The sequence below is a fragment of the Lethenteron reissneri genome, chromosome 27 (genome assembly GCF_015708825.2).
Source record: "Lethenteron reissneri isolate LAM-NWPU_2019-01 chromosome 27, ASM1570882v1, whole genome shotgun sequence".
Taxonomy (NCBI): Eukaryota; Metazoa; Chordata; class Hyperoartia; order Petromyzontiformes; family Petromyzontidae; genus Lethenteron; species Lethenteron reissneri.
Window position 1 is genome coordinate 18,851,255 of NC_083805.1, and position 17,521 is coordinate 18,868,775.

The window sequence follows — 17,521 nt, forward strand, 5'->3', positions numbered from 1 at the left end:
TCTGTGTGTGTGTCTGTGTGTGTGTGGTGTGTGAGGATCGGTGGGTGTAGTGCTTAACGCTACGCTGCGCTACCAACCCGGCGAACCCAGTTCGATTCCCGCTCACGGCCACCACCGGTGACCATTATTTGAACCTCCCCTAGGTCGACTCTGCCTCAAACGAGTAACTGCTGTGGCGTATTAACATCGCCACTGGGGAGACAAAGGCGGCCGGCCGTGGTGGATACAAGTCCCGGGCGAAGCCGGGTAGTACAACTAGTTATCATTTAAAGGATGTGCATTGATCTGTATGAGTATGAGTGTGTGTTGATTTTTCAGTAAAAACCTGGGTTATTGTATTTTTTGTTTGTTTTAGTATCACTCGTGTAGCGGTAAGGGCTTAATGTAAATGAACCACAAGTATAATTGTGAATTAAAGTAATAATGACCATGGATTGGGCCCATAGGGTCACTTGAGTGCACAGAAGGTCACGCCCACCAGGAGAGTAATCAATTCAGGGAACAGGATACCTATTCAGATTCGGGTGGACCCTGTACAGGGGTTGAGCAGTGAGATGGTGTGAATTGGGGTTGATTGCTGTGCATCTGAACAGAATTACTAATGCACGAATGCTCCTCAGAAGAAGGAGGGGCAGGAAGGAGTGGCGAGGGGAGGGAAGAGGAATGGGCTCTAGAAAAGGGGCAGTTAAGGGAGTTTAAGGGCAGTTAAAGGATTGAAAGGCAGTTAATGGAGTTGAAGGGCAGTTCATGGAGTTGAAGGGCAGTTAATGGAGTTGAAGGGCAGTTATAAAAGGGATAGAAAGGCAGCAAAGAGTGAGTAAAGTCTGGAGAGGAAGAAGGAGCAGCTGGGTTGTGAGAGCTCAACACGAACTCTCCCTCTCTCTGTTTGATCTCATTATGATCGCTTTGTCACGGACTCCCAATATTCTCGTGCTATGAACTCAATAGGCACTGGAAATCGCTTGGGGATTCTGGCCACCCACTCAAATTGTTGAAAGGCATCTTATTTTATTTCACATTTATAGAGCACGCCTTGGCTCAAGGACCTCTATAAGAACGTTTAAAAGCGGTAACAAAAATCGAGTAGTTTCGATGGCAAGGGCAGTGCAACGGCTGATGGTCGAGTGACTGTAACAGAGGGCACGTTGGCGTCACGAACGCGCTCGGGTCGGGAAGAGGAAGCAATGGGCGATGGAGAAGAGGGGAGTCTTTAAGAGAGGAGTGGAAGGATGCTAAGGAGGGGACTGCTTAATGTGCAAGGGCAGCTTTGCGTCTATGGGCACTGCTGTGTCTATGGACAGTGTTGAGTCTATGGTGCAGTGTTGAGTCTATTGGCAGTGTTGCGTCTATGGGCAATGTTGAGTCTACGAGCAGTGGTGAGTCTACGGGCAGTGTTGAGTCTACGGGCAGTGTTGAGTCTATGGTGCAGTGGTGAGTCTACGGGCAGTGTTGAGTCTACTGTGCAGTGGCGACTCTACGAGCAGTGGTGAGTCTACGGGCAGTGTTGAGTCTATGGTGCAGTGTTGAGTCTACGGGCAGTGGTGTTGAGTCTACGGGAAGTGTTGAGCCTATGGGCAGTGTTGAGTCTCAAGGTGTTAGCTACGGCAGGAGCACAGTCGATGCGTAAGGCATTGTATAGTTCGTCACTAAACCATAAAACTACAAATTCCAATAAACTGCATTAGTTGGAGAGGCACACTCGTGTAGAGATAACACACAAACAAGGAAAAAGATACCCCGTATAGCCTTAACAGGTTGTTCGGACAAGTACTGTTAGCGACCCGCAGCAGCAGCGCTGTGCAGGCAGGGCACACGAGTGGATGAGTGGCCAGCACCACGCCCGCGCGGCCGCCTTTGTCTGCCCGGTACCGATGTCTACGACACACCACCCCACCAGGAACTTGTTTGAGGCTGAGTCGACCTAGGAGAGGAGGCCCCAGGACCGGTTCAGATAATCGCTAGCACTGGTGTTGGTGGTGGCCATAAACAGCAATACATATCCCCCTGTAGCCTTAACAGATTATTGGGGCAAGTGCTGATTAGGACCACCTATGAAGGCCGAAACAGCACGCGAGGGAGTGTGTGGCCAGCACCACGCCCAACCGCGTTTGCCTCCCTAGTGGCGATGTTTACACACTGCACTAGGTACTCATTTGAGGCAGAGTCGACCCACATTGACCAGAATGCAAAAGTATGTCAACTGGCCATCAAGACTCAACATGACGTGATGAGGCGCTTATCCAGCAGTAGATTCACAAAAGGGGTGTAGGTGGACAACAGATACTCAGTAATGTCTTTTCATCCTGAAACAAACACGTCTACGTACTGTATGTTATAACGCCAGTTGGTGATATGATCTCTCTACTTTGCAATTATTCGTGAAAGCATCTTCTACAGAAGGATTTGCACATGAACAAAAACAACTTTTATTTACTAGGTAAGGCCCACTGAGCAATATAGCTCTTTTCAGAAGCGACCTGATATCTCAATGAAGTAGCTTATCATCAAGTGGAAATTTATAACAGCAGCCACATACTCTAAACGCGTGATGTTAACTCTAAATGTGGAGGATTAAACCAGAGAACCCGGTGAAAATCCACGCGACCACCACGGAGAAGAGAGAGAGACGCAGACTCCAAATATATAGCAAGCATTGTCAGGGCCCGGGGTCTCACCCACGCTCTCCTGCATACCAGGTGAGGGATATAACATCTCCTAGGCACCGCGGCGCGCTCCTTATCGGCACATTTATAGAAATACTATATGAAGACAACACGTTTAAAAAGGAACCACGTAACACAGTGGTACCACGCTGTCAGATTGAGAACGGTGATGATACAATTCGGGGCTGGAGCGACACTGCCCCCACCTTCACCGGTATTCCTGATGGGGAAATTACTTCCTCCCACTTCACGAGATATTCTCTCTGAAAGAGAAATGTATTTGTTTAGAAACACACGTTAAGCGAGGTCGTTGCTCGAGTGATGTTTAAGGTTCACGGTGCAGAATCAGAATCTGTATTTAGACTGGAGGAGGAATCCGATGAGCTCTGAAGCTCTTTAATATCAAAGGTTTTTTTTTGGGTTAGATCACGTAAGTATAAATGCGTCATGAACCCACCACCACCCGACGCAGCTAATTAGTAAGGTTTGTCACGTAAACAAAACATTCCAATTCATTATGAGTTCAGCCCACCGGTGTGTTGGAGAGTAAACCCACAACAACATTTACAATTTGAGTTCCGTGTTAAACCAGCTATGAAGCTCTTTTTTTTTATCACAGACGAGCGGGAAGTACCCAGCGTTGCCCCGGTCAAAAAAAAATTTCAAACCTACTTTTAATCTAACAGCAGTGCATACTGACTGTGGTGGTACCTGCTATGATTACAGCAGTGCACACCGACTGTGGTGGTACCTGCTATTACTACAGTAGTACATGCTGACTCTATAGCAGTATTTATGGACTCTATAGCACAAAGTACTCACCTCACAGAGTGGAGTGGTGAGGCCTAGTCCCGTGCAGAGCCTCCGGCCTCGCCTAGATTGTCCACTGGCCGGGGTGGCACCTTGGCAGGCAGGGGCTGGGCTGCTACCCCTGCCCCCCCCCCCCCCAGCCACGATCTCCCCGGCCGCTCTGCAGTAATATCTACGGCCTATAGTGGTAGCATCTACCGACTGTATAATAGTAACTGCAGGCATCGGGGTGGGGGGGTCATCACACAGTGAATAATTTACCTGAGCATTTAGTGTATTTTTATAGGCGCGTGAGTTGGTATGGTCGTGCACGCGTCATACATAAATACATAAAAAGAAAGCGCGCAGAAATCGCACTAAATCTCTAATTAAACTAATTTTAAGTTGACGGATATGAAAAGTGAATAGTGCTTGCTGACGGCGGGGCTTACAGCTTGGAACCTGGCTAACATCACGGTTGGAGAGCCAAATCCTTTGTAAGTGCGCGAACACACGCAAACACACACACCCACAGACAAATTGTGACTTTTATTTTATCACAGATGTCCACGCAGTCAGCGAGTTTACAACAACAAATGAATAATACGTACATTAATTATATGTCCGATTAATCAAGATTTGGTAAGGCAGCAAAAAGAATAACAAAGCAGTCCCAGATCACACCAAGATAACACCACGCAGCATTAGTAGCACCTCAACTATCGATACACGTGTAATGATGAAAGTTGCAAATCACATTTGCAAATGTGACTGCTGTGTCGAGCACGAATCTTCTGCTTCAGGAATTTTTTTAAAGAAAGATTTACGATGTTCAAGGAGGAAACGAGATTGTTCCAACAACAAAGGCGTTGTCACCTATTCCAATTAGGTGATCCCCTATTCCAATCAGGTGATCCCCTATTCCAATCAGATGATCCCCTATTCCAATCAGGTGATCCCCTATTTCAATCAGGTGATCCCATATTCCAATTAGGTGATCCCCTATTCCAATCCTTGTTCTAGGGATCACCATACTCTGCAGAGGATGAGCGTGGCCCTCATTTTTTTTTGACCAGGTAAGGTACACTGAGCTATGTAGCTCATTTAAGAAGCGACCTGGATATCACAATTGATAGTTCTACGAAGTTGCTTATCATCATCACGTGAAAATGTAGAGCAGCCAAATACTCTATACGCGTGATGTTGATTCTACATGTGGAGGGAAAAACAGGAGGACCCGGAAAAAATCCACGTGACCACGGGGAGAGTAAATTTATCTGGGTCTTCCGGTGTTGCCCTCCACGTTTAGAATCAACACGCGTCTGGATTAGTTGGCTGTTACTATACCTTCCCACTTGTGGTAATGATAATATTAGCCAATTCGATGAGCCAAGTCGTTCCGTGCAAGAGCTCATAGCTCAAGTGGACTTTACCTGGGAAATAAAAAGAGTTTAGTTCTCTAAACGCGTGATATTGATTCTAAATGTGGAGGCCCACTGAGCTACGTAGCTCTTTTCAGAAGCGACCTGGCTGTTACCTGGCTATAATAATAAGTTTATTATAAGTGCCTTATTATATGGACATTTTCTGCAGCCAAATACCCTCAACGCATGTTGATTCTAAATGTTGAGGGAGAAAAAACAAGTGGACCCGGAGGAAAATCGACGTGAGCACAGGGAGAATATGCAAACTCAGAATATACAACAGGGGTCAGGGTCGAGATGGAAATCACAACCTCCTGTATACCAGGCGAGGGAGTTCACATCTCCTCGCCACCGTGACGCCCCTAATGCGACCGTCATAATTGTAATGCTCCTAACTCGTGCCGCCTACTGGAACATCTGTGATAAATAACTCGTAACTCATCGGATTCCTCCAGTATGAATACATATATTTTGATTTTGATCTGTTCACCGGAACAGCAGTTGCTGACAGCGCGGGAGTTGGGAGTGGCTCCGATTCTGAAGCACAGCGCCGCCGAGCAACATCTGGTGAGTTCAATACGAGGTCGTGGTTAACTCGAATTCATCACCACCACTATCGTCATCATCATCACCATTACCATAAAAAAACATCACCACCATTATCATCATCATCACCACCAACATCATCACCAACAACATCAACATCACCATCATCACCATCATTATCACCAGTAAACTATTACAATCTCAAGAAAACTCATTTAAGTGATATAAAATAGAGCAATCCTCAACTAAGAATCGTAATAGCATTAAACAACCGTTGCATTTTTCGTTAAATTAATCAAACATTTAACGACAAACACGTTCCTTCGGAGTGGGCAGGTAGGAACTTGGTTGGACAGCACATTCGTGCATGACAGACAGACAAATAATCCCTGGTGGGCAGTGTGGAACCTGTTGTTCGTACCTGTATGTATAAAAGATAACTTGACTTTAGGTAGCCAGGCAGACAGCCCCCTTAACTATCCCCCCCCCCTCCCTTAGGCCCCTCCCCCCTCAGGTCCCTCTCCTGACTCCCCCCTTCCTTAGGCCCCTCCCCTGACCCTCCTCCCTTAGGCACCTCCCCTCTCCGTACCCAGCAGTAGGTCTCCACCAATCAAAGAGCTGTTTACCTGACTCCCCCCTTCCTTAGGTCCCTCCCCTGACCCTCCTCCCTTAGGCACCTCCCCTCTCCGTACCCGGCAGTAGGTCTCCACCAATCAAAGAGCTGTTTGTAAGGTCTCCACCAATCAAAGAGCTGTGTGTATTATATATTTATTTATGCACGACAGACAGACAGCTATATAATCCCTGGTGGGCAGTGTGGAACATTGTTCCTCCCTGTAAATTGTGATATCTAACTAACACTTTCTCTCATTAACCCTACTTGACTATTGTAACTCACAATAACTCGTTTAACCTGTTTTGAATGCCATTCACACGAGCAGTGCTCTCAGGCCAGTCCACAGTGCGTGCACAATTTCCCGTCACATCAACGTTGGTGGAGCACCTTAATTCTAGCTCCAGAATGACAAATATCGCCCTGACTGCCTTGCAAAAAAACTTGTTTTTTCTGCAGGAGAATAGATGGGGACGTACTGCCCTCTACTGCTTGAGTTGTGACATAACCAACACGGTGGAGCGTAGCGTAGTATATCGACAATGTTAGATAATTGCAACTCACTACGCTTCATAATCATAATCATCACTACCATCATCACCATCATAATTATCATCACCAACATCATCACCACCACCATCACCACCATCATTACTACCGTCATCACCACCACCACCATCATCATCGTCATCACCTTCATTATCACCACAACCACCATCATCATTATCACCACCACCACCACCATCATCATCACCACCACCATCATCATCACCACCGCCATCATCACCCCCATTGTCACCGCCACCATCATTATTACCACCAACATCATTACCATCATTACCATAATCATCATCACTACCATCATCATGACCACCACCATCATAATCATCATCACCACCACCGCAATCGTCATCATCATCATCATCATCACCACCATCATCACCACCATAATTATTATCACCACCACCACCGAAATCGCCATCATCATCACCAACATCATCACCACCATAATTATTGTCACCACCACCACCGCAATCGCTATCATCATCATCACCACCATCATCACCACCATAATTATTATCATCACCACCAACAACATCGTCATCATCACCACCATCATCATTACCATTATCATCACCATCATTATCACTATTAGTACCATCATCACCATCATCATAATTACGACCACCCACACCATCACCATCATGATCGTCACCAACACCATCATCACCACAACCACCATCATCATCACCACCATCATGATTATCACTACTACCAACATCATCATCACCACCATCATCATCACCACCATCACCACCATCGTCATCAGCTTTACCATTATCATCAACATCAGTATCACTAGTTCACTATTACCTGTGCAGTGACAACAGCCTGGGAACGAATTATCAAAAAAATAGCTTGTTTGCCCGTCCTAAGACGGAAGCTGAAATATTAAAGATATACATTTACTTTTCTTGTAAAAAAAATTCCGGAAATGTTGCACATAAATACATTTTTCTTAATTTATTAAATGAAATTAAGGACTTTGGAAGATTTCTCGGTATACGATGTTTTGTGCGAATCTCTTATCACTGTTCAAAAGGTTTCCCTGCAGTTGACTCTACTTGATGAACACTTTGATCCGCTGAGGATTTTTAGATCTAGACAGAGCCACGTACAACTGTCCATGGGAAAATACGCGTTCATTGAGATAAATACAAAAAAATTCAAAAGTCTGACCCTGGGACTTGTTGATCGTCATCACATACGCAGGAATTATCGGAATTTTGTCATCGTTTCAGTACGAAAGGAAGAGTGACATCACTTAGAGATAGGTCGATTCTCGGGATGAAGACGATTTCGCCTCGGTTGCATTCCGATACAATCTCTTAAGTTATTTTGTAAAGATTTGACCATCAAACGCGTTCCCTTGCAAAGACCGTTCTTCGGGTTCAGATTTCGCAGCAGCATGATGATAACGCCTGTCTTCAGTGCTAATGTGTGTGGCAGCATTTCTGAAGGCGTTTGATCGTGAAGAAATTCTGGAAGATAATTCAATGCGTTCGCAGGATATTTCGACACGATCGAGTCAGAGCTGTAATAAATTCGGAGATCTCCGGACAGCTGTATGATGATGTTTCTGTTCATTTCGAGAGTGTCCATGTTGGTAGGTGCCAGAATCGCTCTTTTCGCAAGCTCTTCGGAAGGAATGTGTTGCAAGTTTTGACTGTAATTTGCGGTGACCAGATCATCAACCGTTATAATTTGAGGTCGAATTTCAATGGAACCTAAAGGCAATTCCAGATTATTTCCGGCAAAGTTCTTAATCCAACTTTCAGCAACCAATTACTATGCTCATTTTGACCATCACTCCGAAGGTTTGCCGTGAGAGTCAATTTGGTAAACTGCTGCCATAATACGCTGGATTTGATGCAGCACTCGATGACCTCAACACGGGTGCCGTTTGCTACAACCGGCAAAATCTGTCTGAAGTCGCCACCGATTACGACGACTTTTCCACCAAACGGCCGTTGAATCTGCATGATGTCGCGCAACAGCTGATCGATGCATCGAAGGCCATGCTTTGTCAGCATTGTAAATTCATCAATGATGATGAGCGAAGCTTGTCGTAGCGTTTCACCAACTGGCGAATTCAGTCTCATCAACGAAGAAGATGTGTCGAGGAGGGGAACTGGAAGCTTAAATCCGCTGTGTACAGTTCTTCCGCCTTTCTGTAAAGTCACTGCGATTCCAGTGGTCGCAAAAGGAAGAGCGAATTTACCTTCTCCACAAACAAATGAGAGCAGCGTGGAGTACAGAAAAGTATTTCCAGAGCCGCTAGGACCATCTAAGTAGAAAAGTCTGTTCTGGACATGCTCATCGTTGATAGCTCTCATTATTGCCGTGAAAGCTTAAAACTGTTGTCCATTAAGGGAGCAAATTCTCGTTTCAGCTTCTTGTTCTTCTTGCACTGCGTTGTATAGCTGAGCTTCGATTGGATGTCCTATCGGTTGCAGAATACCAATTGATGCGCAAGACAATCCATGTTGAGAATCGCGTTGATGTGGTGCAGAGCCATGTTCAATGCAACATTTTCGTCATGACACCGTAGATAATCCAGCGACATGTCAAGTGAATGCTTGTTCCCCAACTCGCGAGCGTTCGTTGGCATACAGAAGCAGCAAATGTACGCAAACGTCAGTCGCATTTGATTCGGAATTTGATGTCACAGACTCCTGCATGCATCGATCCCATTCTTCGTCTGAATCCAGCAAATGACGATGAAAGGCAGCTTCCTTATATGAGTTGTAAACGACGCCATCGACGGTTCTGAGGAATTCACATTTGCAAATGTGACTGCTGTGTCGCTGGGGTTGAAATACATTTTAATTCGATACAATATCTGGAAAATCACCGAGAAATGTCTATTTTATCATAATTAAGAAGCATAAATAAGACTTACCTTTTGTTTCAAGTGCTGAAGAAATAGATAAAGACACAAAATCCACTTTGCGCTACGTTAAATTATTTATTTGATTCACTTTAAATAAAGAAACGTCAAATATCCAGCGAATTTGCGTAAACAAATCAATTTCCGCTCGACCTTCTGCGTGAGTGTAAAAATCCACCCCCTCATGAAGATTAATGACGGGGGGCCTCATGTGGAGTGACGTCACGTGCAGGACACACACACATTCTTGGCTCGTTATATTAGTGTAGTGGTGGTATTGACGTGCGCCGGCAGTGAGGGATCACGGGGCGCGGGGTTGGGAACGCAGTGTGGGCGTGGCATGGACGCGCGCGCCGGTGGTGAGGCGCGCTCACACAAGCTGGGAAGAGAGGATCGTAGCGAGTGCGCAGTGATTGGTCAGATAAGTGGGTACTCTCAGCGACGTCCGCAGGAGGGGTATAAAGGGGGACGCGCGAGAGCACTCGTGGTCAGTGTTAACCAGTTGAAGACCGAAGACGGGGTGGAGGAGATAGGGGCCCTGTGTGGCTCGGAGCCGAGACTGGGGGGACCGTAGTCCGACGCCCGTGTGGGTCGGGACGGTGGTACCCAGAGCCGAGACGGGCACCCCGGCTGGGTGTGGCCCGGACGGCAACGGGGCGTAAGAGCCCGTGTCAGTACAGCTGAGTGGGTGTTAGTCGCCCGTGTAGCTGAGTGGGTGTTAGTCACCCGTGTAGCTGAGTGGGTGTTAGTCACCCGTGTAGCTGAGTGGGTGTTAGTCACCCGAGTAGCTGAGTGGGTGTGGGTCACCCGTGTAGCTGAGTGGGTGTGGGTCACCCGTGTAGCTAAGTGGGTGTTGGTCACCCGTGTAACGAAGTCGTAGCTGAGTGGGTGTCCGTCACCCGTGTAGCTAAGTGGGTGTTGGTCACCCGTGTAACGAAGTCGTAGCTGAGTGGGTGTCCGTCACCCGTGTAGCTAAGTGGGTGTTGGTCACCCGTATAACGAAGTAGGGTGTTAGTCATCCGTGTAACTACAAGTTGGTGAAAATAAAGGGTGTGCTACCCGTGAAGTCGTCTCCTGCCGAGTTACTACTTTACAACTGGCGTCAGAAGTAAACCTGTCTTCAAGGAGAAATGGACACAAGGAAGACTTCTCGTTCCCACGTGCAAGACCGGGGAGACGACGACGTACCGGTGACACCACCCTCGGGAGGAGAGGACGGGGAGTTGCCGCCGATGCAGCACTTCGCGGAAATGGCCGATGCTCCGCCCGCCTCCGACACCAGCCTGCAGGACGCACATTCCCGCCTGGCGGAGTTGCTGCTCGCCGCCGCTGCAATCTTGGCGGAGATCTCCGTTCCAGCGGCCGGAGGAACGCCTGCGGGGTTGGAGGAGGCGGCGCGGCTGGAGGGTTCCCGCCATACGGCGTTTCGCGCCAAAAGTTTGGGAGTTGGCGCCATTTTTGAGGGCCCGACTCCGCTTGGCGGGAAACGAGGACACCACGTGGCCAGAGGTCTCCACACAGCGCAGCCCGCGTCATCGGCGAGCGCCGGAGCTCTCCATTTTGCGCCTGCAGAGGGAGCCGACATTTTCTACAACCACAGCGGCGCGCGGGAAAATCGCTCCAACGACGACGACGACGATCGAGTTCTCCAGCAACGATTGCCCGCGCTGTCGGTGTTCAAGGCGGACGGGGGCGACTGGGGAGCCTTCCAGCGACGGTTCATCGCGCATCAAGAAATGTCGGGGTGGTCCGACACCACTGCCCTGCGCGCGCTGCCAGCGATGCTCGACGACGACGCGCTTGCGGCCTTCACGTCTGCCCCGAGGTCGTCCCGCTCAACGCTCCAGGCCGCGCTGCACCTGTTGGCCAAGGTGTTCGGGCCGCCCTCGACCTGTCGCCACCAGTTCTACGATCGGCGGAAGGTGGTTGGAGAAACAACGCTCGCCTATCGCACGGCGCTGCTCGCCCTGGCAGATTCAGCTTTTCCCCGTATGGACAAGGAGGGGAAGGACGCCATGGTGACGGAGCAGCTGCTGGCGCTGGCTCACGGATTGGGAGTTCCCATTAATACGGCGGACGAGATGGACATCTGCTCCCTGGGGATTGCCACGAGTATCCACGCTTACGAGGTCCTACAGCGGAAGCCGACGGTCGTCTGCGCATCGGTGGAGAACGGGGCACCGGCCGCCACGATCATCGGACCTCAGCCTGCTGTGCCTCGGGAGGAGGCCTTCGCGGGTTCGAGGCCGGGGGAGTGGAGAACGGGCGGTCGTTCGCCCACACGCTCCTCCCGCAAGCTGGAGCAACCGAAACCCACGACGTCCCTCGTCGTCTGCTACAACTGCGGCCTTCGGGGCCACGTCGCGTCGGGATGCCGGGCCCCGCGTCAACGCACCGCGGGACCACGTCCGGACGACGCCCAGGGACTCAAGACATCCCAACTGAACCCGGCAAGTCGCGGCACCTCACACGTTCGGTCCACAAGCACGGCACATTCGGGTCGCCGCTTAGCGGTGGGGGGACCGGGTATGGGCGCCGGGGGTTCGGTTCGGCGAGAGGGGTCCGCGTACGGCCCGAAGGCAGTCGAGTGGTCCGAATTAGCCCACAGGATTGTGGCTGCGTCGGCCGGGTCGTCCGTGGTAACGGGGTACATTGACGGGGTTGAGGTCCGGGTGCTCGTGGACACGGGTGCGTCGGCCACTATTATTTCGGACCTGATTTATAATATTCTTCCCGTACAATGTCGACCACTTCTGCCGGTGGACGTACCGTTTTACGCGGCAAACGGGGGATCGTTGGGAATCATCGGCCAGATTCGGGCGAATATTTGTATTGGCGACATTAAATTGGCGGGTCCTATTTTTGTATCATCATCGTTGGCCGTTCCTTGTTTACTAGGCACGGATTTTCTGTCTAAGATGCCCATAAAAATTCTCATAGACCAGGCCTGCATTGAGCTTCCATCGGGTCGGCGGGTTGAGTTTTTGAAGAGTCCAAATAAGATACGCACGGCTTGTGCGACGGTGCAGGCGCTGGCAACCCGGACTGTACGGGTGCCCCCGGGATCGCAAATGTTGGTGCCCCTTCGGTTGAGAAAACCCCTTGGGGCGGATGCGGGGGCGCAGGGAGTTCTATTGGGGCCGTCTAACAGGGCTAAAGGGGACCTCGACTTAGCGGTGGCCCAGACCATGGTGAGGGGGGACAGTGAGCCGTTCGTTGTGGTCCTGAATACGGGGTCGCGGCCGGCCGTGATTACGCAGGGAACGGTGCTCGCTCACGCCGCGCCGCTGCCCGTCGAGGAACAGCTCGTTGCTCACGCCGATTCGCATGTCGATACGCATCCCCAAAGTGAGGAGGGAACGGAGTGGTTGGACTCGTTGTGTGCCGGGTCCAGTACCTTGTCCAGTGTGCAGAGGGGTGCATTGAGGGGCTTGCTGCTCGAGTTCGCTGACGTGTTTAGCAGGCACAAGTACGACATTGGCTGCACAGACCTGTTGCGCCACCACATAGAGACTGGGGATGCGGCCCCTATTCGACAGAATCCCTTCCGGCTCAGTCCAGCCGAGAAGGAGCATGTGCAGTCAGCAGTAAATGACATGTTGGCGGCCGACATCATTGCGCCCTCTTCCAGTCCGTGGGGTGCTCCTATCGTCTTGGTTAAAAAACAGGATGGATCCCTGCGGTTCTGTGTTGATTTCCGCCGCCTAAACAAAATATCAATGGCCGATGCGTATCCGCTCCCCAGGATGGATGAGTCACTGGATGCCTTGGCAGGAGCACAGTTTTTTTCGACGCTCGATTTGCTTTCGGGATTTTGGCAATTGCCCCTCGATGACGAATCAAAACCTAAAACCGCTTTCCGGACACCGGGAGGCCTATTTGAGTTCAACCGATTGCCCATGGGTTTACATTCCGCTCCTGCCACGTTCCAGAGGCTCATGGAATTGGTTTTGTCAGGCCTTCAATGGGACACCTGTTTGATTTACCTCGACGATATCATCGTTTTCAGCCGAACTTTTGAGGAGCACCTCCAGCGACTGAGGGCAGTGTTTCTCAGGATGCGTTCCGCGAAGCTTAAATTTAAACCGGCTAAATGTTTTCTGCTTCGGGAATCGGTCAGGTATTTGGGCCATATCGTTAGCCGTTCGGGGATCTCGACGGACCCTGCTAAGACGGAATGCGTCGGCTCATGGCCAACACCGACCTCTGTTACTGAAGTCCGCAGCTTCATAGGATTTGCCTCCTATTACCGTCGTTTTGTCAAACAGTTTGCCACCATAGCCAGGCCCCTGCACGCCTTGACGGCTAAAGGGGTGCGGTTTCACTGGGGGCCGGAGGAGGAGGCCGCGTTCTGCTCCCTGCGTGACGCCTTGGTGCAGGCTCCCCCCTTGTGTTACCCCGATTTCACGCAACCGTTTGTACTCGACACGGATGCCAGTAACACGGGTATCGGGGGAGTGCTCTCACAGGTGGTCGGGGGGGTCGAACGGGTGGTCGCCTACGGTAGCAGGGTTCTGTCCCCCGCGGAACAACGCTACTGTGTGACACGGCGTGAATTGCTGGCGATCGTGTTTTTTATACAGCAATTCAGACCGTATCTGTATGGCCGTCACTTTACGGTTCGCACGGACCATGCGGCTCTCCAATACGCTATGCGGGTGGCGCAGCCATCCGGCCAATTGTCCCGATGGTTGGAGGTCCTTCAGGACTACCAATTCACGACGATTTACCGCAAGGGGTTGCGCCACTCGAATGCGGATGCATTGTCACGGTTGCCGACGCGTACGGAATGCGCATGTCAGTTGGGATCGGCGCGGTGTAAACCTTCTGTCGATGTTCCCGCGGAAGTGGTGCTAGCCGCCACGGATACGACGGGGGTCGACGCCCCCACGGGGAGGGACTCGCTGTTAGCATTGCCTCTCATCGAGTGGGGCCGTCTGCAAATGGCCGACAGCTCCCTACTCGCGCTACGTCGGAAGGTTAACGTTCCCGAGGGCGGGGAAACGCGGGTCGGTTCCTGGGTGTGCAGACAGGGCCTCTTGATGAAGTGGGACTCCATGTCCCGGCGTCACGTGCTTGTGGTGCCGGTTGCTGTACGGGGTAAAGTCGTCCTGGCTGCCCATGAACGACTCATGCACCTGGGGTTTCACAAAACGCTCGCCCTCATTCAGCGAGACTACTATTGGCCTGGGATGGGCAGTGACGTGGCGAACATTCTTAAGGGGTGTGTAGGGTGCGCTAAAAGAAAACCGCCACCAATAGCGGCTAATCCACCGCTTCAATCCATTCAAGTTTCGCGCACGAACGAATTGGTCGCGCTAGACATCTTGGGGCCCTTTCCCACCACACCTCGGGGAAATAAGTTCCTGCTGGTTGGCGTAGAGTACTTCACCCGCTGGCCCATGGCGTGGCCACTCGCCAACCAGTCGGCTGCGGCGGTGGCGGACGCCTTTGTCCAAGGTTACGTTTTGGACAAAGGCGCCCCCGAACGCTTGCTCACGGATCAAGGGAAAAACTTTTCGAGTGTTTTGTTGCGCGAGGTGTGCGACCTGTTGGGTACGAAGAAAGTACGTACCTCCCCGTACCACCCGCAGACTGACGGTATGGTTGAACGTCTGAACAGGACGATTACGTCTATGCTGTGCCAACAGGTATGCGACGACCAGGTGGATTGGGACTTACAGGTACCGGGGGTACTAGCGGCCTATCGGATGGCACCCCATGCGGCGACGGGGTTTTCTCCATTTTTTCTGATGTATGGGCGGGAGGCTGATCCGGCCATGGACGTCCAACTGGGGATTTCACAGCCACGTGCAAAATCTAAATTGGCAGACCACATTAAGTTTAACATCGCCAAATTGGGGGAGGCGCGAGAGGCTGCGAGATTGAATTCACGCTCTCGGCAGATCGCGAACGAGCGATTGCATGAACGGAAGGTGCGTACGCACAATTGGGAACCGGGCGATAAAGCCTGGCTGCATTGTCCACACGCACCGTTGGCCACGTCCCCCAAACTGTTGAGACCGTGGAGGGGACCGGTGGAAATTGTGCGGGTTGCACGACCCCAGAGTATACAGATTAAATGGGGAAAACGCCGTTGGTACGTGCACCCCTCCCGACTGAAACCCTACGCGGCGCCGCGTGACCCCGGGTTGTGCCGTGACGACCGAGCGTGGGATGTGACCGTCGACTCGGGGAGGGATGTGTCGCAGGCTGATCCTCACGTGTCTCCACCTGACCCACCCCCAGGTGTCTCGGACCTGACGGCTGTTGACCGTCGGGAACCGGAACCCCGGGGCTCGCACGGAGCCCCGATGCCTGTCCCATGCCTCCCTGAACTGCCGGCGCTGCCGGATGGCCAACTGCGTCCTGTGCCGTACGACGGTCCGGCAAGGCGGACTCGATCAAGGACGCAACACTTTTCATGAAAAAAGAAAAAAAAAAATATTCTTTTTTTGTTAGAGCCCGACGTCGTTGCCGGCTTCCCCCCTCTGCCGGGGTAATGTCCCGTTCAAGGGACGCTCGGACATTGGGACATTGCATGAGTCGGAGAGAAAAGAAGAGAAAATGATTAAAGAAATTTTTTTTTATTATTGTTACTCGTTCCGCATACACAGTATCGTTGCCACTCGCCGGATTGTGCATGTTGTTCTTGTTGCGGGTGGGGCGGTTGCTGGGTTTTGCGGATTGCGGTGTTCATGTTGTGTTATGTTACGGGGCACACATGGGAGTGAAGGGGTGTTGTATGGTTTATTAGCAGCCGGGTCGGCTGCGAGCTATGTGGTAGGGGGTGATGTAGTGGTGGTATTGACGTGCGCCGGCAGTGAGGGATCACGGGGCGCGGGGTTGGGAACGCAGTGTGGGCGTGGCATGGACGCGCGCGCCGGTGGTGAGGCGCGCTCACACAAGCTGGGAAGAGAGGATCGTAGCGAGTGCGCAGTGATTGGTCAGATAAGTGGGTACTCTCAGCGACGTCCGCAGGAGGGGTATAAAGGGGGACGCGCGAGAGCACTCGTGGTCAGTGTTAACCAGTTGAAGACCGAAGACGGGGTGGAGGAGATAGGGGCCCTGTGTGGCTCGGAGCCGAGACTGGGGGGACCGTAGTCCGACGCCCGTGTGGGTCGGGACGGTGGTACCCAGAGCCGAGACGGGCACCCCGGCTGGGTGTGGCCCGGACGGCAACGGGGCGTAAGAGCCCCTGTCAGTACAGCTGAGTGGGTGTTAGTCGCCCGTGTAGCTGAGTGGGTGTTAGTCACCCGTGTAGCTGAGTGGGTGTTAGTCACCCGTGTAGCTGAGTGGGTGTTAGTCACCCGAGTAGCTGAGTGGGTGTGGGTCACCCGTGTAGCTGAGTGGGTGTGGGTCACCCGTGTAGCTAAGTGGGTGTTGGTCACCCGTGTAACGAAGTCGTAGCTGAGTGGGTGTCCGTCACCCGTGTAGCTAAGTGGGTGTTGGTCACCCGTGTAACGAAGTCGTAGCTGAGTGGGTGTCCGTCACCCGTGTAGCTAAGTGGGTGTTGGTCACCCGTATAACGAAGTAGGGTGTTAGTCATCCGTGTAACTACAAGTTGGTGAAAATAAAGGGTGTGCTACCCGTGAAGTCGTCTCCTGCCGAGTTACTACTTTACATTAGTAATAACAATAAAATAAAGTAATGTAAGTGATCTTCTAAAAAAAGCAATGCTCAACTAAGGACCGTAATAGCATTACATAACCATTGCATTTTTCATTAAAGTAATCTAGTATTTAACTACACAAACGTGACATCTAGATAACAACCCCTCTCATTAACATGACTTGACTATTGTAACTGCCAATAACTCGTTTAACCTGTTCTGAATGCCAGATTCACAAGTGCATTGCTCTCAGGCCAATCCACAACGAGTGCACAAATTCCCGTCACATCAACGTTGGCGCAGCACCTCAAATCTAGCTCCGAGAATGTCAAATATCACCCTGACTGCCTTGCAAAAAACATTTATTCTCTGTAGGATAATAGATGGGAATGTTTCAGCCACTACTGCTTGAGTTGTTACATA

The 17,521-nt window shown here is 51.0% G+C and overlaps 1 protein-coding gene across 1 annotated transcript; it reads left to right on the forward strand.

Moving 5' to 3' along the window:
* Window positions 1–9,757: 9,757 nt before the first annotated feature.
* On the forward strand, window positions 9,758–16,626 carry LOC133348684 (uncharacterized). Its single transcript, XM_061561632.1, has 2 exons — window positions 9,758–11,936; window positions 15,736–16,626. The coding sequence occupies exons 1-2, from the start codon at window positions 10,617–10,619 to the stop codon at window positions 15,748–15,750; spliced, it is 1,335 nt and encodes a 444-aa protein (XP_061417616.1). The 5' UTR covers window positions 9,758–10,616; the 3' UTR covers window positions 15,751–16,626.
* The last annotated feature ends 895 nt before the right edge of the window (window positions 16,627–17,521 follow it).

Coding starts and splice junctions, on each gene's coding strand:
- LOC133348684 (XM_061561632.1), top strand. CDS start 10,617: ATGGACACAAGGAAGACTTCTCGTTCCCACGTGCAAGACCGGGGAGAC.